The sequence below is a fragment of the Accipiter gentilis genome, chromosome 7 (assembly GCF_929443795.1).
Source record: "Accipiter gentilis chromosome 7, bAccGen1.1, whole genome shotgun sequence".
Lineage (NCBI taxonomy): Eukaryota > Metazoa > Chordata > Aves > Accipitriformes > Accipitridae > Astur > Astur gentilis.
This window is the reverse complement of record NC_064886.1, coordinates 9669284-9692155: the sequence shown is the minus strand read 5'-3', so window position 1 is coordinate 9692155 and position 22872 is coordinate 9669284. Positions and strand designations below refer to the sequence as shown.

General features: G+C 48.0%; 2 protein-coding genes across 9 annotated transcripts in view; both read left to right on the top strand.

The window, feature by feature from the left end:
• The first annotated feature begins 3281 nt into the window (after positions 1-3281).
• CETP (cholesteryl ester transfer protein) lies at positions 3282-12674 on the top strand. The gene is made up of 16 exons (XM_049805057.1): positions 3282-3597; positions 4628-4742; positions 5525-5659; positions 6198-6268; positions 7355-7442; positions 7571-7640; positions 7945-8005; positions 8634-8725; positions 8990-9169; positions 9600-9650; positions 9999-10166; positions 11620-11687; positions 11808-11850; positions 11936-12005; positions 12331-12416; positions 12513-12674. Exons 1-16 carry the CDS (start codon positions 3453-3455, stop codon positions 12585-12587), a joined length of 1518 nt encoding a protein of 505 aa, XP_049661014.1. The 5' UTR covers positions 3282-3452; the 3' UTR covers positions 12588-12674.
• A 1926-nt stretch (positions 12675-14600) lies between these two features.
• Positions 14601-22872, top strand: part of NLRC5 (NLR family CARD domain containing 5) — a 51603-nt gene continuing 43331 nt past the window's right edge. For 5 of the 8 annotated variants that reach the window (XR_007506662.1, XM_049805038.1, XM_049805033.1 and 2 more), the window contains exons 1-4: positions 14601-14650; positions 15823-15971; positions 19198-19362; positions 19902-20202. Coding sequence is in view for 7 of the 8 variants with exons in the window: in XM_049805038.1 (XP_049660995.1) it covers positions 19357-19362; positions 19902-20202 (307 nt within the window). In the remaining variant the exon portion in view is untranslated. Of the gene's footprint in view, positions 14651-15822; positions 15972-16432; positions 16524-18106; positions 18290-19197; positions 19363-19901; positions 20203-22872 lie in introns of those variants that run through there. The other 3 variants (XM_049805034.1, XM_049805035.1, XM_049805036.1) reach the window with 3 other exon arrangements.

Here is a 22872-nt window from a genome sequence, read left to right as displayed (position 1 = left end):
TGGAGGTAAACCAGGCCTGGTGTATAGCTGGGGTCACAAACCTGCTGTGAGGGACTTGAGGTCAGTTAATGCTCAGCTGCTTGCCAAGGAGGGTTGGGCAAATGCTGGGAGATGCTGCTTCTGGGCCTCTGTCTTAGTGTCTGCTCAGTGGCCTGTGCTGCAGAGGAACTGCCCAAAATTTCTTATATTAGCACTGAAAGTTGTATTTGCTGCTTTTTCAGTCTGGATTTGGCAGTGCAGAACTGGTGCTGCAGAAACACAGCTGCCCTTGGCAGCCTCAGCTGTGAAAAGCCTAGGCTGACCTTGGGCCACCTGTGTGCCAAATTTTTTTAGTTTTTGGAGGTTGTTATGGGTGATACTGGTAGGGAAGAGAAGAAATCAGGTTGATTTCAGGAGAATTTTGTGGAAAACCATATGAAACTTCATTGTTCAAAAAACCCTCATGGGTCGTTCACCCTCCCAAGTGCTAGTCTGTTAAAATCTCACAATTCACAGACTCGAGTGTTTGAATTTACTTGCTGCCTAACATCCAAGCCTGTCATGGTCACAACTTTTAACTGTAAGAAATAACCTCTCTTCAAAGCTGAGGCTTTCAACCCAAGATTCCTGCTGCTGGGGCTTGACACCACCACCCTGAACAATGCCGGGCATGTGGTCATAATCTTCAAGGGCTGCTGCTGGATGGGTGGACTTGACCATGGCCCTGTGCTGCTGAGTGCTGGATCTATGTGAGATGGGAGCAGCTGGCTTTGGGCTTGCCCTCCTGCTATCCCAGGGCTGACCTGCTGTATAGGTCCTGGTGCTGGAGCCCATCCTGCTGACAGAGCAGAGTGCAGCCTAGGCTACCTGGAAGGCTATCTCGGGAAGCAGCTGCAGGGTAACACTGAACATTTGAGTCAATGAAGCACAAAGATTAATGGCACTGTGATATATCTCCGCTCTGGATAGCGTGGGGAAAAACAACCCTGGTTATAGGACAGTCCCCAGCAAGGTGGTGAGCCTATGTGTGCGTGCGTGGCCTTCAGATAAAGCCTTACACAGCAACTATTTATCAAAACATCTTCCAGCATCCCCTTTGCAAGCACTATACAGCAGCTTGGGCATTTAACCTTTCTTGGGGTTTTAAAGCCTGCCCTGCCTCCTGCTAGCTGAATTTAACCTTTCTTTGGGTTTTTAAATCTGACCTACCTCCTGCTAGCCTGACCTTGCACTGGGAGGAGGGTGGGCTGCTGTGGCCTCTGCCTGGTTATTCCAGGGCAGGGATGCTCACATAGCACCTCCAAGTTCCACATGCTTTTGTTATTGTAGGCGGAAAGTCTCCAGCCTTCCTGTTCTTGCTGGAGGTCGACGCCCGGCAGTCCCCTGTCCTCCCTTGCTCTCAGCTCAGGTCATCTGTCAGCAGCAGCCTCTGAAGCTGTGATGCAGCAGCGGAGCTGGCCTGTAAGGGGGCTTTAAATGCACTAGATCTACTGTGACCAGTACATTGGCTCTGGGTTGTTGGTCTTTCTGTTCTTATCTACCCTGGGACACCACTGACAAATACGCCTGTATCAAAATGCCCTGATTTTCCCTTTCCTTCATGCTGTATGAATTGCTGCCCTGGGCAGAGGGGTGGTTATGGCCTCCTGGGTCCTGCTCTGCTTTCATTTACAGTGACTGACACCAGCCTCAGTCGGGCTGCTTCCCTGCTGCAGTGTCTCCTCTGGATCTGTTCCAGTAAAACTTAAAACTGTGTGCAGCACTCCCGAGTTTGTGTCCTGCAATAAATGGGAGCCTGTCCTTCCTCTGCCAAAGGCTGTGCTGAGGACACAAGCAGATGTGCTTGCCTGACACCCTGCAGAACTGTGTCTCTGCCTATTCAAGTGCCTCGCTGCCTCCGTTGTGTTTGTGCTACAGTATCTGGGGGTACCTCCTCCTGCTGTGGCCGCAGAAGTCTGTCACCCCAGGTCTTGGCCACTGCACCAACATCCCTTGAGCTGCAAGTTGCTGGGGAGGGCTGGGCACATGAGAGCTATGACCTGAAGGACAGAAACTGGAGCTATTACAAGGTTAAAGCCTCTTGAATTTAAATCCTTTTGTAACATGTCTGTGCCCCTTGCAGCTTCCCTGTAAAGAGGTCTCCTAGCCAGGGCAGCGAGGATGCCACAGTGACTGAGACGATGGCATTAGGCTGCTGTGTGGGAGCTATGCCGGTCAGACACCTGCTATATTTATATGCGTTTCCAACATTTAATTGCTCACTTATAATGCAGTATAGGCTTCCAGCGGGCAGCCTGTCCCGGGCCACCATGCTGCTCGCCTGGAGAAGTCTGGAGGAAGCCTGCAGATGCTCAGTTTCCCTCAGCAGGTCAGTGACCATGAGTGCCTCCCGTGGGGTACCCGAGGCCATTCACCTTCTCAACTCAGGAAGAAAACAGTGCGGCAGGGTGGGGGCTGCCGGGCAGCGGGGCTCCCCGGAGGAAATGCGGTCTCTGGGTGCACGGTGCAGGGAGGATGAGGCATCTGCCAGAGAGAGGAGGGAGGCTGGCACCTTGTCTTGCTCAGGAGGTTGAGTGTGCTTCTGTAGCATTGCCAAGATCTCACCCTTCCTTCTCCATCTGTCTTTGCTGGCAAAATGTTTCATGGGAGCTGCTGTGAGCCTCGTTGCTGAAAACAGCCTCACCCTCTTTTGTCCTGGAGCTCGTTTTGGATGGGCCGCAGCACCACAACAGGGGTGCAGGGGTCCAGTGGCGTGCGGGGCAGACGTGCATGAGGAATGGATGTGAACTTGGGTTTCTATTGTTTTCTAAATAGCAGCTGAGAGGCTAGGTGCATGAAAAGCTCCAGCTTAGTAGGTTCTTCTCCACCTGGAAGGTGGCAAAACCAAAGATGGTTCACAAATCCAGCTGAGAGGCAGAAAACATCCCAGTCCTGCAGTCAAGGAGCTCTCCAGGGATGTGGGAGATGTGGATTCACCCAGCGGTAGCAGGAGGGATCCCCTTTGCAGGAGCATGCCTCAGTTTCCCCCCAGTGTGCCTAAAATCAGTGGAAGGGGGAGCAGTTAATAATGTAGGTGCCTTTCAAACGGGGCTTTGCTGGGGAATTACTGCAGGAATGCAAAATCTGGAATATTTCTGTGTGAAGAGCAAATGATGAACTGGCTGGAGGCAGAGTGCAAGGCTGCTCCCTTGGCTTCATCTCCTCCCAGACTCCATCCCCCTCCAGCTCTCTCCACCCACCTGATGTGTGCCAAGTCCTGCAGCCCAAGTGCCTGCTGTGGGACGAAGGCAGCATGCAACTTGAAGAGTGTTAAGGAAACTATAGAAAGATTAGGAAATGTGTGATGAGTTTTGATAACCAGAGGAAGCAGGTCATGTCCTGCTTCGAACGAGCTCTGCTTGGAGGTATGAAAGCAGCCTTTGCCACAGTCAAGAATCAGTCAGTCTTGTCAGTGCTCTCCACTCAGGCTGAAGATGCTCTGGGCTGGCAGGATGAGGCTGAGGACCTTCGGGATCTTGCTAGTGCTTGTCCATACATCAGCAGCCTGTGAGTTTGGGCCCTTCCCTTACAGCGTCACGGGGATCGTCTGCAGGATGACCAAGCCTGCGGCATTGCTGTGTAAGTGCCTGCTGTACGGGGCTGCGTTTCCCCCCTCTTCACCAGGAGAAGTTAGTGAGACATCAGCCAAGTGAGGAGGTTTTTTGCTTCCCCAGCTCTTGTGGAAACTGTTTATCTAGTAAGATGTATTAAGACCTCCTTGGGAGCATGGGTTAAAGCATGGGTACCTGAACTGAATAGGCACAACTTCTCAAAGGAGCTAGAAAACAGTCCCCAAACCCTCTCCTTACCCAAAGTTTTAGCATTGTTCCTCACTGGGGGCTGGCATGATGGAAGAGCTAGAGCAAACGTGTGTTTGGTTTCTCATCTCGCTGCAATCTCATCTCTTGGGGTGAGTGTGCAGAAGGGGAGAAACAGGGTTTCTCTGCTGCTGTGGGTTTCTTTGCAAGGATGTGGGGGCTTTGTGGGTGGGGGGAAGAATAATTAGTGCTTCTGTAAAGGGTGGGAACAGCTCTGTCCCATCCCATCTGACAGTGGTACATGCAGAGGAGGGTGCTGGGCCAAAGTAAGATAGGATATTTTTGGAAGGAAAAAGTCCTGTACAAGTGTGTGCCTGAGGCCGAGGCTGGAATGGGCTGGAAAATGTTAGGAAAATGGGTACAGAAACTTCAGTCTCAGAAGACTTCCTTTGGAGACCTGACAGCTGACTGCAATACAAGCAAGCAGCAACAGAGCAAAACATGGGTAAATTCAACAGCTTGTGCAGTGTAAGGGCACAGCCTCCACCTTCCCAAAATCTGCCACTAGGGCGCAGGTGGGGTGTGTGAAAGCTGTGCTTGATTCCCTGGGAATGGTCCAGCTGTGGAGCCACATATGCTACTGTCCCCAGCTGCCATTAGCTGTTAAAGTTAGGGATTTTTTTAAATTTTTTTTTTATTTACTCTGAAGTTACTTCTAGTGCTTCCTTAATCTAATGGAAATGCCTTGGATAAAACCCTTCAGTAGTGCTTTATTCCAGGGTGTGGACCTGTCTTTGCAGTCAGGAGAGATTGCAGTTTAGTATCTTTGCCTTTTTTTTTTCTACCTACAGTGAACCAGGAAACAGCACAGGTCATTCAAGCAGCTTTCAGAAATGCCAAATTCCCAAATATCACTGGGGAAAGGTCCATGCGGCTCCTTGGCAAGGTGGCTTATGGGCTGACCAAGTGAGTATCTCTGTGTCTCTGTGTCAGGGGAAGTATAGGCTGATGGAGGGGAATGGAAATCAGCCTTAGAGGAAGCTTTGATCCAGCAAGTCCTGGTGAAAACAAAGGTCTGGACTGGGGCAGACACAGTTTCTGTTCTATGCCTTGCAGATAATTTGCACATTAAGGTTTAGGCTGCTGATGGATTACTTAAGAGCTTTTCCGACTTGGTGGGCAGACATCGAAGCAGTATGTAGAACACATCTCTGAAAACACGGATGGGGAGCTCTGTCCCTCTGGGCTGGAGCTCCTGGGGCCTTTTGCTGACAGATGGTACCCATGGCACATTGAGTGGCAAAGGGCTGCTGGAGCCACCCTTGTCAGCAGGATGTCACTTGGCTACACTTTGTGACAAACAAGGCTGGGTTTTGCTGTGTTACTAACTTTTCTTTGGGAACAACAAATGCAATGGTGCAAACACAGGATGGATTTCCTGCTGTGACGGCGGCTGATACAGAGCACTGCAATAAAATGGGGCTGCTTCTGCGGCACATTGCTCCGTGTTTCCTCTTTAAAGCACTCCCCCCCCCCTACCTGAACATTGCAGGGGAGGAGCAGTGAACCAAGGCTGAGCAAAAGCACCATTGCCCCTATGGGCAGCCCCTGTGATTTGCAAAAGGTCCCGAGTCCGGAGTTGGCACAGTCCCCTTAGAGACCCCATGTCATCAGGAGCAAACCTGTCTCGCCCAGTCACAGAAAACAGCCCTGGGGTTGGGGACAAACTGGGTTTCTGTTGTTTCTAGCATCCAGGTCAACGACTTGTCCATAGAGCAGAGCGAGGTGGAGCTCAAGGAGAATGATGCCATTCACATTGCCATTAAAAATGTGACGGCCTTCTTCAAAGGGACCCTGACCTATGGCTATGCTGGAGGATGGTTGTAAGTACCTGGTGGCTGGCTGCTGCTGAGCACCACGGCGCCAGATTCTGCTGCTGCCCGCAGGCAGGACTTGCCCACGGCACGAGTAGATGCAGAGAGGCTGCGCTCCTCTGGCTCCCTAGCAATGGCAGCATTGCTTAATGCCTAAGCAGGACAAGATTTTATATGCCAGCAGTGCTGCTTAGCCCCATCGCTGGTCTTCTTGTCTTGCTTTCTGCCTTTCTGTCCTCACTGTCACCCCTTGCATGAGGAGAAAAGATGGCCAAAGTGTACAAGTTGACTTCTTCACTCCCCTTCATTGCTCTGTAAACTGAGTGGGGGAAAAAAGGGGCTTAATGGTCCCATTCTCCTAAGTGCCACTAAGGTAGTGGTTTGCAATGATTTAAAGCCAGAGTATCTGAGACGGGCTGCTGCGTTGCGGGGTTTTGCACACCACAGTGCAAGGACTGATGTGAGATGTGTTATAAAACCCAGCCACGGTCAGGGAGAAGCTGCTCCCAGCATGGGTTGCTAAATGTCCTCTTTTTTGCTGTTGCAGTTTGCATCTCTTCCATTCAGTTGATTTTGAAATCGAGTCTTCCATTGACCTCCAGATAAACATTAAACTGAGTAAGTAACAACTGGGGATTACTAGCTGTGGGGAGTCTTTGTGTGCGTGCTTCCTCCAGAGCAGCAGGATGGACCAGGTGGTAGGCAGCGAGCCCCGGCTGGCTCTGCTCACCTCTGTGGGGACTGGACAGCATCCAGAGGCTGGAAGTGGGTCTCTGCTGCCCTGGGGATGGCAGGAGACACAGGCTAGGAAACAACGTGGCCCTCAAAGACCTCATAGTTTTAACAGATCAAGCAGAGGAGGCTAGTATAAATCATTTCAGCAAAGTAATGCTGATTTACACCAGCAGCAAGCAAAGAATGGTCTGGCCTTCTGGGCTTTCTTCAGTACCCGCTTTTCATCTCCTGCAGTTCAGGATGGCTTGTTAAAAACATGGGGATGTTTCAAAAGAGTGAGCCAAATGAGGGCTTTGGTGCAGGGGGTTTGAATGTCCTTATAGTCCACTTTTTCAGCTGTCTCCAGGTCAAGACCCAAGGTGTGCTCTGGGAAGTGAAGCCTCTTCCTTGGGAAGGTCAATAGACTTAGACTAGAAAGGGACAGAGGCAAACTACACTCCTCCACCTCCCATAAGGGATGAGAAGGATGTGGGTTATTACATGTGCCTCAAAATACATTTTCCTGGTGAGCGCCCGGGGGGAGAGCAGCATGAAGCTCTCAATGACAGTATATTGCAATTTCCAAACTTTTTGCAATACAACTTAATTCCCTCCCCACTCTGGTTTGTGGGTTGCACATACTGCCCAGGTTCTCCTGGGTGATGTTAGGGGACAACCGAGACCCTGATGATAGGAGCTAGCAAAGCTGGCAGGTATCCAAATGAAGTGTGAAGAAGAGTGCCCAGCAGACTAGCTTGGCTGGAGCTGTGAGCTGAAACCCTCCATCCACGTGCAAGGTAGCCGCGCCTTTCCCGACTTTGCAGGGTCCTGAATCTTTTGGAAGCAACCCGGGGAGGTGTGGGGAACCCTGGCTGCCCCTCTATACTGATGCCCTGCTCCAGGTCTGCAATGTCTGCAAAGTGCACTCATCCTCCTTGTCTCAGTAGCAAATTAGCTTTTTTTTTTCTTTTTTTCTTTCATCCCATGCAGTGTGCCAAAAGGACCAAGTGGCTGCCGATGCCTCAGACTGCTACCTGACTTTCCACAAACTGATACTTCATCTCCAAGGAGACAAGGAGTGAGTGTGCCCCTCTTCAAAATCGGGCTTCACTTGCCCAGCTGCTGGTCCCTGAGCACTTCAGCTTGACCATTTCCCACCATGGGGATCACTGGGTGGTTCTTGACCATGCTCCCTGTCTTGCGCAGGCCGGGCTGGCTGAAGCAGCTCTTCGTGGATTTCATCTCCTTCACTTTGAAGCTTGTTCTCAAGAGCGAGGTAAGGTCAGCTGCCGCCTGTGGATGGAGGAATGGTTGGTTTGTATGCTACACACTCTTCTCCTCACATATGTCCAACAAGATAATAGCAATATAATTTTAGTGCTTGTGAAAAATAAGACAAATAAATAGGATCCACAAAACCCCCAGCTTGGATGAAGTGAGAGGTTGTGCTGACACTGGCATCTCTGATGGTGCTGGACTCTGACCAATAGCTCCCAGATCTCACCATGAGGCTCAGGTCTGCTCCACAATCCAAAATCCTAACCCCTGCCTTCAATTTTCCCTTTCTTTTCCTCTTGTAGGTGTGCAATGAAATAAATTTTCTTGCCCAGGTGCTGGCAGACTTTGTACATGATTTAGCAGGTAAATATCCTTGTTTTTTCTGCTTTTTTATGTCCAACTTTCGACATTCGAACTCCAGCAGGGCAGTAGCCACACCCATCAAGAAAGTCCTTCAAAAATATGTACGGGATCCTAAGCCTGCAGACAACAGCAAAATAAACCTTAGCAATGTTATATTTTGAATTTTCTGCATCAGGTTGATTTTTAAGGGTGATTGCACTGCTTGAAAGACACGTTTCAGTTTGTAAGTTATTTCTCCTTCATCATGTAATGACCAGAGGTGCAGGATATCTGCAGGACTGATGTCAGCTAGAACCAAAGCATGTATTGGAGCACTGGGGCTGTGATACTACAGCATTCTGTATCTGCCTGCTGAAGATTTTCCCATGGTTCCCAGTCCCAATTATCAGGGAAAAGGAGCAAAATGTAAAACTGAGAGTAATTACCCCTATTTCCCAGTGGAGAATCTGAGTCAGTGAGCAGCAGAAGGATCAGCACTAGCACACAAAGGAGTGGGACCCCCACAGTTCATCCCTGTGTCCTCTTATAACTCCCAGTCACCTTCTGCAGCAAGCCCTAAAAGCAACTGTTGCAAGCTCTAGTTAAGGTCATATTTCTGGTGTGAGGTTTTTGTGTTTTCTTCCTGCAGAAAATTTTGTCCGGGATGAGGATATCAGTGTTGATATCTCCCTTGCCTCAGTTCCTTTAATAAAAGCAAATTACCTAGAATCACATCACAAGGTAAAGTAACCCAGGCTGCTGAGAGACCAGAGGTTTTCTGGTGATGACGTTCACTGGAGGGCTGGGAGGGGCTGGTCCCTTTGCTGCCATGCAGGTCAGTCTGCAGTGTGGGCTGATGCCAGCCTTTCGCCCAGCTGAGCAGCCTGCTCTCTGCTCCAAGTCTAACCAGCCAGGCCTTTGCCTTGCAATGAAAATGCAAGTATTGATGTTTTGTCCTGTCTCCCTGCTGCTTGTCACGGCAAACACGCTTGCTTTCCTTTAAAGGGCCTTGTCCTGTATAAGAACTACTCTGATGTCTTCAGTGACTCTGTTTTCTCCCCATCACTGCTGACCGAGTCCCGAATGCTCTACTTCTGGCTGTCTGAACACATCCTCAGCTCTCTGGCTTCAGCAGCTTTCTTAGATAAGCGCCTGGTATTGACCATCAGAGGGGAGAAGTTGCAGGTAATTTCAGAGGTGGTTCCCTCCTTACCTCATACATCATATTATGGGGAGAGAGTAAAAAATTCTCTAAATACTGGGGTTTTTTTGGTGAGAGCTAGTTTCTGTAGAAGATAGAAATCTATAGTCAGACACTACATGTGTTCCTGGTCAATAACTGGTGTCTTCTTAGCAAGTATGTGCTACCAGGTAGTGTTATCTCTTAGAGCGGTAACACCAGCTGACAGAAAATTTGTCTTCTGAGTTGTAAAGCTATGTGATTTTCTGTGGGAGTACTGAAGCAGAAAGAGGGTGAACTTAGGAGGAGCTCAGCCATGTCTCTGAACTGGCCATGAGCCACACATCAGGGCTCTGGCCCACCCAGCCTGCATCAAGGCTAACCATAACCTTGTCATTCATTTTTCTACAATCTGTTTCTGGTTTGTTTCTGAAGGCACTGTTTGAAATGGAAGACACGGAAGCGCAGCGGAAGGCAGTGCAGATGGTAACTTTTGGTCCTATTCAGACCATTTTTATCTCAAATGAGGAACTTTTCAAATGGATTCAGTTGCATTGTAACATCTCGTGTCCTTCCCTTGACAACTTGAATCTTGGGTGGGCCTGATGGGGAAAACCAGGGACTGATGGAGAAACGGTTGTGCTTTGCAAGGAGGATTTCTCCACCCTCCATGCTGGCACAGCTTTCCTGAAACCCGGCTGAGTTATTGGGCTTGTGTGAACTGGAGGCGGAATTGGGGACCACAAAAGGGATGCAGCTGTGTGGCAAGGTGACATGAAATTGGGGTGTGGTGTGGAAAAAGCCTAACTCTTCTGTTGCTCCTTACTTGACCAGATTTTTCAAGGCACCTCCTATAACAACTCTGTGGCCAAGGTGTGGAGTCTCGCCCATCCCCAAATCTCTCTTCAGCCTGAAGGGACAGTTGTGAAGTCCTTGGTAGCAGTGGAGGTCAGCATCTTTCCCACTGGAGAAGAGCCCCTGATGGTTCTGTACATGGAGAAGGTCAGTTCTTGCTTCTCCTGAATGTAAAGACTTTGGGACAGGCTCTGTCCAGAGTCTGGACCACTCCTGGTGCTCTCAGGGACAGTAATGGCAGGGAGCGCTTTGGGAAGGGTGGGTGGCTAAACCATGGGAGGTGGAGAAGGCATTTCAGTTCCTTCTAACACTCCCATCTCTTCCCTTGACATATGAGGCTGGGAATGATGAAGGTGACTGTGTTGGCTCAATACCTCCTCTATTAGGCCAGCCCATCGCTGGTGTGCAAGGTGGTAAGAGCAGCACTGGAAAGCTCTGGTGAGCCCCCACTAACCTGTATCGGACACAGTGAAACTCCTTTAGCTGAGGTGTTTTAGGAGAGAATGAAGGCACCATGGGAATGTGTTTATTTTGAAATCTCCTCATTCCCAAATTCTCCCTCTGGCCCCCACTTAGAGGATAGTTGTCTCTGAGATGAAGATACAGCTCTGAAAAATGCGAAGCTCAAAATATAACTTTTTCCTCTATGTATGCCTGTCTGACAGTTCCTGCTTACACTGTGTTTTACCCCAAACTCCTTTATACTGAATCTAAGAAGGTAGAAAAAAGAAATGCCAACAGCCTTGCTGTTAAGGGTGACATCACAAGAAAGCAGTATGTTTGTCCAGCCTTGTAATTATGGGCTGGTACAGACACTAAACACTGCACAAAAGCAAATCCCTGCCTGAAGGTAGACCAGACTCTTTAATTTAAAGGTTTAAACTGTAATCGAGAATAATTCCCTCCTGCCCTCTGCAGGTATCCCATGTTAGCAGGGTGTTACAGGGAAATACGCACAGCTGGTTTTTGTGCTCCAGGTGATATCTTGAAATGAATTTCTGGTAGGACTGCAGAAGCACTGAACTAGAGGTGGTCCCTAAAATTGTGGCTCTCAGGATATGATCTGCTCCTGGTCTGCCAGTCCCCTGGTTGTGACCTGCAACTGGATCACAAAATGCTCCTTTTAAGTGAATGTTTGCATACAGGCAAAAGCAAGAAAATGAGCCTAAATCGCCACAATTCAGAGGTTGCTCTCTTTTTTAATTTTGTTATAAATGGAAACACTATGGTAAGACTACTTGTGGTAGCCCTGGCTAACCTGGGGCTATTGTCTCCACATCCATCTTTCATGTAGAGATGGATGGTCATTGGGAAGCAACACCCTACAAAACCATTTCCTTCTTTATGCAGGATTTGGTTCACAAAATGGCAAAAGCATCAGTCATGTGGATGGGCCAGTCTAGAGCCCCACAGGCTGAGGCTGTGGGCATCAGGGGGGAGTTTGTTGCATGCAAATGGAGAAGGAAAATGCTGACCTTCTCTAGTAATACGTGGAGGTAAAGCCAGAAGGATGTTGAACTCTGGGTCATAGAAAGTAAACCAGAATGTGCTATAAGGCAAGATGAACTACGTCTCAACTCTGCCATTCATCTCTGTGCAGGAAATCACGGTCACTATCCAAGCTGCTTATGCGGAAAAGAAACTCATTTTGCACCCTTTAGACTCCAGGTCAGTACTGTGGTCTCTTGTGGGTTTCATTGCCCCTTTTAGCCCATGTCTGAGAGCAGCACAAAGAGGATCTCTGCAGCCCTTAGGGACTTTTTAACCCCCTTTTTTCCTTCCCTTCAGGATAGAGTTTAAAATCCTTAAATGCACAGCTGATCCAAGTGGGGTAAGTCCTAAGAAAGTATTGTCTAAGCCATCTGTGGCTAAATGATGTCTTTAAAACCTTTTTGTATGATTTTTTTTGCTTTCAGAATGACCCATCCATAAGAAACTTTCTGCAGAGAATGATCTCAGTTGTTGGGATCCCAGAAGTGATTTCAAGTGAGTTTTCCCTCTGGGGAAGTGCCAACCTACTCTGTAAAGCATCTAACATCAGATCTCCCAAATCTAAGCACTGAAAAAATACATCAATAACCCTGACAGCTGGGGGAAACACATTACTGATGTGAATTTCTGCTGGCTTCACTTGGGGAATAGGGAAGCCTTTGTAAATGGCTGGGACAAAGGAAAAGTGAATTTCTGTCAGGCTGAAGGTCATGGGGTGTTGAGGCACAATTAGCTTTTGGCAACAGGCAGACAAGGTACACGATAAGCAGCAAACCAAGACAGCTGTACCTGTAACTGGCTGGGTTTACTGATTCCATAGGGATTGAACAAGCTTTGACTTCACTGATGAACAGCAAAGGGCTTCATCTATTTGAGATCAGAAATCCTGAGATCATCACAAGAAAGGTAAGCAGAGTTCAGACACATCTGACCCTCAAAGCCCTTCTTGGGAGTGTGGCATAAACTAATATAATACTTTTCTTTTTTCTCCTCCTTTTTTAGGGATACGTAATTGTACAACTTGACTTTAGCTTCCCGAATCATTTGCTTCTTGATTTTCTTGAGAAAAGATTATAGAGCTGATCTCTTCATAAAGGAGCACAGGAACTTATGTACAAACAGAAAGACCATGTGTGAACCAATTAAAAGACAAGCTGATTTAAATCAGCTTTGGTTGAATTTTCTTTCCTTTTCCTGAGAAATGCTCCAGTTTCTGTGCAATTGTACTTCCATGGAGCCTTTCCTCTGCAAAGATCTTGAAGTCTGTACCTCTATGCATGCTACTTTTCAGGATCTTTAAAGAACTTGTCTGCTTAGGAGTAAGGGTTGGACTCCTGAAGTGCAGGGGCTCTGGGTTAGCACTCATGGGTGGCAGCAGAAATGGACTTTGCCCACCTCTTGGCGTCTCTGTTATGTTTTGGAAATGCAGCAACTTTTGTGCTGATCCTGTTTCATTTCTACCATGAGCCAAGAGGCTCCTGATTTTTGCAACTCAAATGACACTACCAAACTCCAAGTAAGCTCAGAACCAGTTATGCTAAAAGTAAATGGGGCATGAATTTACAGTGCAGTACAATAACGGAGAGATGTCGTGCCCTGGGTACTTTCTTTACAGAGCCTGTAGACTGTTTGTGGAGCTCTAGGCAAATTATTATGCCCATGTTGTTGACACAGTGGGAGCAAACTTGAGAAAAGCAATAAAAATGATAAGGAAGCCACAGAGATTATAAGGGAAAGTATGTCTAGTCAGACAGCAAGTTCCTGTTCCTTCCTACTACAGTGCAATAATTTATCTGAAGTCAGTCAGTTATTTTCCTGTACCAATTAATGCTTCCCATTTTTTAATTTGTCTTTTCACTTGGAAGAGGTTTCAGGCAACAAATCTAAGACTGTAATGGTGATCACTTTAACAAAGGCAGAGGATGATGTTCTCCCACACAAAGTGATATTAAAGTTGGGGCTTCCACAAAGAGCCTTGCGAGGCTGGTAGCAGGATGGCCTCAGTTTCTCAAGCTTCCTGGGCATGGTGGTTGCTCCCTCCACATTGCCATGGATGTCCTCCACGGGGAATGAGCCAGCTCCTTTCCCACCCTCAATGCCAGAGGCCACTGAGTTCCCCCAGCACCTCCTTGCTCCACACGACTGCTGGGTTTAACATCTCTTTGGTGGTCATGGTGCCAAGGCTGGTGGTGGAGAAGGCTGGGGCACACAGAGCGGGCTAAGTTTACAGGTTGCTCCATGGCAGCCAAGGAAGGTTTATCTTACTGGATCTCAACCAGCTGCCTCTGTGACACAGCAAGAGCCAACTGGTGTGAAAGGTGTGACACTACGCTGTGCCCACCGGTGGCCTTGAAGAAGCCCTGGTGTAGTGGGCAACTTGCCACCTCCCTTCCCATCACTGCCTCTGCTGGCTATTTCAGTACTGGCTAAGGGCTTGTCCATGTTCCCTCCTCCTCTAAAGCCACCAGTGCTGAGGTGACGTTTTCCCTCTCTGCGTGGCAATGTCTGCTGAAGACTATGGGAACTGGTTTCTGTCAAGCCAAGGCCCTCTGGTCCTCCCGAATAACATCCCACTAGAGTGATGAGCATTAATAAAGAAGAAATGGCAGAAAAAAATGCCTTTTTTCTGCCTTGGAGGTGCCTTGCCCCCCTGGGGTGGGGTGGGGTGGGGTGGTGTCTGCTGGGGCCATTCAGTGGGGACAGGCTCTTGGAGCTGGGCATGTCGACTGCCCTTGCCTGGGGGAGCGGGGACTCTGCTGAAGGGGGAAGAAGCAGGAAAGCGGTCAGTGGACCCCCAGAGGGTCCTGACCGGACTCCCTGCGTGGCTGCAGCGCCCACCACAAAATGGCGGCCCAGCCCCCGCCGCCGGGTGCTGAGAGGCATCGCGCCTCGCCGTGAGCCCCTCCACAAAATGGCATCCCCCGCGCCACCACTTGCTGGGCGCTGAGGGGAGCCGGCGAGGCCGCACCTCGCCGAGCCTGGCGCGGAGCCCGGCGCGGCGGTCTCACGTGTTTTCCCGGCAAAGCCGCTTCGCCGTCGAGCGGTTTCGATTCCGCAGCGGCCGCGGGGGGGCGGCACTGAGCTGCGGCTGTCACCGCTATTGGGAGCGGGCCGGGACGGAGGGACGGGCAGCCAGCCGGGTGAGTGCCGCGGGCGGGGAGGAGGTGTCGTGCTGGGGCAACCCCATGAGGGTCTAGATTTGGGGGGGAGCGGGGGGTCTGGCTGTGCTCTTTGCTTCCCCACGTTGAAGTCTAAGGCCAGAAATGTTGCAGGAGGTGACTTTTGCTCCCAGGTGTTGGGAGCAAACCAGTATCGCAGCTTTTACTAGCTGGAGCAATGTATGGGAGCCCACCAAATGTGAGATTGGGGACTTTTAGGCACAGAATTGCTAGTTTGGCCGTAAAGGGGTTACACTGGTAGTGCTGTGACAGTTTCTGGTCTGGTGGAAACACCTAGCGGGAGGTGTGGTGGGCCAGGTCTGGGCAGGGATGGTGGCAAAATGGGGCAGAGCGCTGCCATAGGTGCTGCCTGTCGCCTCCGCAGCTGCTCCTCGCCACCCGTGATCCTCTCCATCCACCCCCGGTTCTCTCAGAGTTCCCCCCCATCCCCTGCGCCGTGCTTGAGGTAACACAACCAGAGGATGCATTTCTATCTGGAGATGTGGGTGTTGCTGGACCTGGTTGGTTGGGTTTTTTTCTGATAAACAAATTTTGAAATAGTGCAGCATGCCATCCTGCCTTGTCTGGGACTTGGCTGCAGGCTGCATCTGGTTTTCCAATGTAGCTTCTCTGTCATCTAAAGAAATATTAATAATATTTTATTGTTTGTTGCACCCTATCTGGCTAGATCTGGAGATCTCTGTGCATACAGTTCTATCTAGAAACCTGGGGGTTTTCCTCCAATCGTTCACATCTACTACATTCTCTCTTAAACCTTGTCCCCATTCTAAAGGAAAGGCAGGTTGCTTTTTTCTCATAGATATAATGGAAATGGTAAATAAATATTTCCCCATGTGCCAGAATAATCAGAGGTATGCATATACATAAAAATACTCCCATTGCAAGGGCCTGAACCACAACCAAGTCAGATTTTACTCCACAGAAAGTGTTTGCCGGAGTCCCATTTCTTTGGACGTTCCCCAAAATCTCTACCTAAATTATCATCTAGTTATAGATTTTAGAATAGGATAACACTCTCCTGCTGTTCTGGTTGGGTATTTTTGCTCCTCTGACTGTTTTTACCACAGAGAAGTGGCAGTTGGGGAATTCCTAGATCCTTTTACTTTCATTTTGCTCTGTCTCCTGTTCATCAGGTCCCAAAAGCCACCAAAGGGCTGTGTGCTTGAGAAGAGCAATGGGTTAGGAAGTGACGAAAACAAAGCAGTGGACATTGTCCCCCAGCTCCTTTGTTTTGTGACCCCCACTTTGTTTTCAGTGCTTCTGCTCTGTTTCTGGGCTTTTGGTAAGTAGCACATGCTCCTCATGCAAGGAGTTGGTAGATTTGCAACAAGGAGCTTCACATTTCGATTTTATTTTTTGTGGCTGGGAATGGCATGAATGCGAAGTTGGGGAGGCGAGGGATAGTTTTGCAATGTGTTTTAATGGTGTTTCTTCATTTGAAGTGTGAGGGGAAGGGTCAAGGCTCAAAGGTATTGTGGCTCTTGGAAGGTTTTTGTGCTTCGTTTCGAGCTCAGAGGCATTTTAGTGTAGGTCACTGCCCATTGTTTCTGATGGTCTTACTTAGCAGAGCAGTAGTAGTATAGGAGCTGTGCAGTATCGCCTGACCTTTCATCTAACTTTTCAGTGTTGTTTTGTTCTTGAATGAGTCTTTCGTTAATTCACATGAGTCTAGCCTTCACCTGAACAGCTTTCAGTCTTAATTGGCATTAAGGTCTGATATTTTTATTTACTTTTTTGTCATAGTTTAACCCCAGACAGCAACTAGGCACCATGCAGCTGCTTGCTCACTCCCCCTGCTCCCAGTGGGATGGGTAGGTGAATCGGAAAAAAAAAGGTAAAAATTGTGAGTTTAGGTAAGAATTATTTAATAAATAAGTAAAATAAAATGTAATACTAACAATAGTAATAATAAAATATAGTAATAATAATGAAAAGGAATAAAATAAAATAATAATAAAACCAAGAAAAGGCAAATGATGCGCAGTGCAGTTACTTACCACCTGCTGACTGATGCCCAAGCAGTGATCTGCGCCTCCCAGCTAACTTCCCACAGTTTGTACTGAGCATGATGTTCTATGGTGTAGAATATCCCTTTGGCGAGTTCGGCTCAGCTGTCCTAGCCGTGCTCCCTCCCAGCTTCTTGTATACCTGCTTGCTGGCAGAGCGTGGGGAGCTGAAAAATCCTTAACTTAGGATAAGCGCTACTTAGCAACAACTGAAATATCAGTGTGTTAACAACATTATTCTCACACTAAATCCAAAAGGCACTGTATAAGGTCCTAAGAAGAAAATTAACTCTATCCCAGGTGAAACCAGGACATTATTTAATATGGTCTTATTGAGTAGGTAGTTCTTGGTCATCAGGGGAATAAAGTCAGGGCTTTGTTTCTGGTTTTTGGCTGGAGAAATGTAAAATGAAAATCTCTAAAGGCTGACTGATGAGGCTGCTGGGACATGAAGTTTGTGCAGGAAGACCTGTTATTTTGCAGTTGGTTTAAATTTGAAATGTTTAAATGTTTTTTTTTAAGCTTTCCAGTTAATTTAAACATTGTTTGCTTTGGGTTTAATGCATGTGTTACTCTTGGCATTCTTTATTTGTGTAATTGATAATATAAAATGAATTTAATAATAAAATATTTTAAATAAAAACTTGCAGAGTCTGTTCCAGTAAGGTTCAGAGTTTCAATTTTTGGCATCATGGAAATAGCCTGTGAGGAAAACTGATCCTGGTTAAGCCCAATTTTCTTAGCATCTCACCAGGAACTTTTTGTTTTTTCTTGTTAGAATAGTGAATGACAGGAATTAGAGAATTTTTACAAACTGGGGGTTTTACCAACATTTTGATGGATCCCAGAGCTGCCTCACTGTTCATGTAACACATCCTGAAAGCTTGATCTGGAATGGGAAACTGGGTAAAGTCTTTCTTGGAGTGATACTGTATTATAAGTAGAAGAATTAGATGGTGATGCTGCATAATAACCAACTTTGATGTAGTTTTGACCTGAAGGGTCAGAGATTAGTAAAAGAGCGTACAGCACCACTTTGCTCTTACCGGATGTCTGCTTGGCTTTAGAAGTGCAGGAACAGAAGAGACTGATTAGGACCTTTCCGTCCAGTCCTCTGCTGTAGCACTCAGTCAAGTCACATCCCTTTGATGCGTTCATTTGGCTCAGTCTCAAAACATCCAAGGCTGTTCAGAGAGGCAGTACAGAGAGGGCAGAGAGTGGTGCTGGATTATGGGGAAAGGGTATCCTCTTAAACATGAGCAGGACAAACATCTTGAGCAATCTTGCCTCCAGTGCTCCAACCTGGCGCCTGCTTTTTGGTTTGTCTTCAGCTTACAGGTGCACGCCATGCCCAGCAGTGATGTGGGGAGGTGACGTTCATTCCACGCAATGTGCTCCAGGGAGTGGCATGGCTCTGCTGTGAGGTCACTCCAGCACAAGCATAACTTTCTGATGAATTAGGAATTGTGTCTGCTCAGATGGGAAGTTCTTGGCTCTTTCCATCAGAGTGCCCTTCTGTCTTCCACTTCTGTTTTGAGTTCTTCCCTTGGCTCTATAGAAATCTCCCACTTTCCTCCTTGGCCAGGTCAAGAAGGTGGGAAAAATAAAAAGCCTGAAGGCCTGTGGCTTACTTTTAGTGTAGATACCTGAATGGTCAGTGTGGAGAGCATGTCTGGGGAGTGAGGGGTGAACACTAGAGCAGGTGGGCTCTGCAGCACAACTCCCCCAGTCCCTCCATCCTGGTGGTGGTAGGGTGGCTGCTGCTGTTGGGTTGGGAAGGTGTTTGCTCAGAAAATGGCAGTTACTGGGGAATGGCATTGTGTGCACCAGCCTCATTAGGGATGAAATTATTCTACCCAACAGGATGCTACCACTCAACAGCATTACCAGCTTTTTGCTGAACTGGGTTGGTCACTGTCCTGTCCCCACCCCATGTAAACTCAGGTGTTACAGCAGCTGTGGGAATTTTTCCCACACCACACACAGTGCAGCAGTCTTGGATCTGTAAGGACTGCCCTCTCTAGATGCAAGACAAGGAGACAAGTAGTTGCGGGGGCGAGGAGTACAGAGGCTGCTCCCTGTATATTCTTTCTCAGCCTTTCTGCAAACATGGTGACGGTAGTTGTAGTTGGAGCTGGCTTTCAACATCAGTGTAGGCAGCTGTCTGCTGGACATAGCATGGTCCTGATGCTGGCTGTAGCCTGGGCTGGGGCTCTGCTGTTGGAAGTTTGGAGGCGTGCAGGATGGTAATCGCTTTCCTCATCCCTTTCCCTGTGGTAGGAGTGGTTAGACACCAGCCAGCGCCAGCTGCGGTGCGGAGAGTAACTTCTCTTTGCCATCTCTGCTGAGAGGTGGTGGAGCTGGCAGTGGCACTGGTGGCCTTTTCAGGCCCCTGCACCTGAAACTCTTGCAAGAGCTATGTAGCCTAAGAAGATCAGCTTTTCATAGTTTTTCTGGTGTGACTTTCGTATTTACATCCTGCTCTGTTGTTATAATCGCTAGGCACTGCACCAAGTGAGGCAACTGCATATAGGCATGCACCATGCGTTGGGATGTAGCTGTGCGCTGAACCACTGCCACCAGCAGATCAGTTCCTTGTCAGGGTGTGGAGGAGAAGCCACCTTTGCACTTGACAACTGAACAGAGGCTGACAACACAACAATGCAGGTAGGAGACTGTATGTGTATGGCCTTGCCGTGGGAAGGAAGCGGCAGTGGAGGGTGACATTGTTACCAAAGCAGAAATGAGTTGTTCATCCCCACAAAATGAACAGCAAGAACAGCTGCCTCACCCTTTCTGTAAGGAAATAACCTGCTCTTAGAGTAGTACGCCTCCCCAGAGGTCCTGCTGCATGTGGAAAGTGCCTGAGATGTTATATTTGGCACATGGCCGCTGCAGCAATACAGATGTCAGCAGAGCTTCTCGCTGGCTGATGCCAGAGAGATTGACTCCTGTTGTTTGCTCCTGTCCCTTGCAGTACCGCTGCCTTAGGCACTGTGCAGACAAGCACTGCGGTCCTTGCACCGTATCATGGCTGGGCTGAGATTTGCCACACAACACTGTGAGAGTAAGGCAGATAAATTCTGGGGTAGAAAAGCAGATCAAGTCATCATAGGGCTGTGCTGGCTGTTCAACAGCAGGGCTGTGTGGGTGAACATCTCTCACGCCTATGCCCATTGCTACCCTTTCTGGTTTCATCCCTCTAGCCCCCATTTCAGGATGATGATCTAGACCTGGAAGCAGCCATAGCACGTGCCCGCCCCCAGCTACTGGAGTTCCTCAGTCACCATCCCAACTGGCTGCTCACAACTTCCCGGCGCTTCCTCCCGGGGATAGTCCTGAATGGCCTGGATGGCATCACCGACCACAGAGGAAAAGTCTCAGTGCTCCTTGACCTGCTGGAGAAGGCTGGCCCTGCCACCTGGAAACAGTTTGCACAGTCCCTCTGCATGGAGTGCAACCTCCCTCTGGATCTGGAGATACTGCTCTTAAGTTCTGCGGGAGAAGGTAATGGAGATCGGGCCAGCTTCCTCTGGACTGTATCCAAACACAGCCAATGCCTTGGTCCTCCATAGCCCACAGACCAGTCTAGGCAGTGAGACCACCAGTGCTCTCACTTTCATGGTCAGTGCCTCGTCAGTGAGAGGTGGCAGTCCTCTCCATGGTGTCCAGGCAACTACAAGCCTTTTTAACCAAGCCACTTCATTTAAAAAATGATCTGACTTTCCTTCTGGTTCACCCTGTCTGTCTTTCAGTATAATCTCTGGAATAAGATCAGTCCCTCCAAAAATAGTTATTGCCAGCAAATAGCAATAGTTCACATTTTCATATGTGCTTTTTCAATGCTGCTATGCCTTGCTGGTGTTGGTGGGCACTTTCTTTGCTCTCTCAATAAGAATTGGCATGATTTGAGGATGGAGGGTTCTGTGGACCTTGTGGGAACCTGCGTGGTCATATCATCTGGATTCCCGAATTGGAAGTGTCCCCCAGGACAAAGTCACTTTGCCCAGAGAGAAAGTAGTGGTTTTGAGACACTAATTAAGTCTATTTGAAATGTGGGGAAAAAGGTGTGCTGTGCTGTAGGGATTCCTGTCTGCTTTTTGTGAGAGTGGAGAGCGTCACAATAGCTGTGAGAGAGAGAACATTGATGCGATAGTAGCTTAGGAGTTTCTTGATGGCAATGGTTTTCTTAATCAGAAAATTTAGCTTCAGTCCATATTTCTTGGTGAGAAAGCTTATTTTGCCATGTTTGCTCTTCCAGATTTCTTGAAGGAGGGTTTTGAAACTGCTGAAATTTGTTTTATTTTTTTCTTGGAAGTACAACTTCTAGCTTAGAAATGTAAATTGAGGTAAAAAAAATTAGACATAAAAAGCCAAAACCAGTAAAAATTGTGCACCTGCTCTCAAATAAAGCTGAGATGAATTTTTTTGAGACATTTAATTGAAGAAGAAAAAAATTCTACCTTTTTGTTCTGTGTTTTTTTAATTGCTATTTTTTATTCTCCTGATCCAGAAAGGTGAGAAATACAGAAGTCTTAAAATACTCATACCACAAGAAAACCCCTTCCTCGTGTCTCTTATTAGCAGCTGGAGGCAGTGGCTTTAGAGAAAATCATGTGATCCATAGAGTGCAGTCAATACACTGCATGTTATGTTGCAGACTATACACATAGTGTGCACGTGCTCTCCTTTATGAAAGCCTGTGGCACCAGCTAAGCTGCACCTCTCCCTTACTGGGTTACTTATTTGGTTATTAATTCTTTTTGGTTAACATCATACTTCACAGGAAATCTTATGCAATGAATCCTTCTCAATGGTACTCTCTTTTACATTCTGCTTGCAGTAACGTGTTGTTACTTGGTAACCTTTGGTAACCACATGCAGCAGCAGTTACCTTTGCAGAGATGAAATGGGGGAAAGACCAGGCAAGCAACAGAGAGCAAGGACTGATGGGGACTTTCTCTTGGGACTGAAGCTGAAACAGATTTCAGCCTTTTAATGCTGTGGCATATTATAAAAGAAGATGTCTCTTAAGTTTTCGGAGTTGGCTTATGCTGATTTAACTGTAGTATTGACAGTTTGGCATCACTGATCCTTCTGAAGATGAATTACTTTTGGTTTTCCTCTCAGGGTGGCTTTCAGTTAACCTTGACCCTCTGCATAGCTGTATGGTTGTAGGGGCTGTCCCAAGGGCAGGAGTTGGTGGTTTGGAGAAGGACAATACAGGACCACACTTTAGAGTAGTGAAGCAGTCTTAGGTTAGGCAAGATTAACCATTAGATTGCCTTAGCTGAAATGAATCCTAGGGAAAAGAGTGTGTTTGCATGGTGAGGGGGACTGGAGAACTGATGTGGGCTAAAACCAACCTGAGGGGCAGCCCAAGCAGTGCTTGGGATGAGTAGTGGAGAAATAGTGGGATTGAGTCTTCCGGCACCAGAACTGTCTGTCTTTGCTTTACATGGCACACAGGGCAAGAGTCAGGATACTTGAGCTGTTGAACGGATTTTGCATGAGGCTGTGGTGCAGCACATTTGCCCATTTGGAGCTCTGTTCTTTGTTGCTTCATGCTGATGCTAGAGATAGAAATACCAGAATACTGGCCTGCACTCCCAGCTGGGAAACACTGGAAATGACAGTGAGAGGAATTATTTTATGAAGGCTTCCCATCTGATTTGGGAGAGCAATGCTTTCAGGAATGAGTTTATCTGAACAGAAGAGTCCTGGTGGTATGTGGACTTCTGTCCAGCCTGAGCAGGATCTGCCTCTGAAGCTCTGTGAATGTTGTCTGTGGGGCTGGCTGTGCTGAGTGGGGTTTTGTGGCAGCTTGAGCCATGCAGTGAGTCAGAAAAGGCCCTTGACTGGGCGGCTAACTGACTACCAACAGTTTCACCACAGAAACTCCTCCTTTGCAGGAATGGGGAAGACTAAGGCTTCCCTTTTGGCTGTGGTGTGGTTTTAGATCAGCCAAAGGCGCCCATGCTCTGAGTTTTTATGTATCATAGAGACAAGTTGTTTCATTCCTCCCTTGAAAGCAGAGGCTAACTGTATTTAGAGCAATCTGAAAGGAAAAGATCAGTCAGGGAGCTTGAAACCTGTCTGTGTTGCCTCAGCCCTTATACTGAGTCTTGGTTTGTACCACTGTGTGTGTCCCGAGCTGCTTGCCCTTTGACTTTGGCC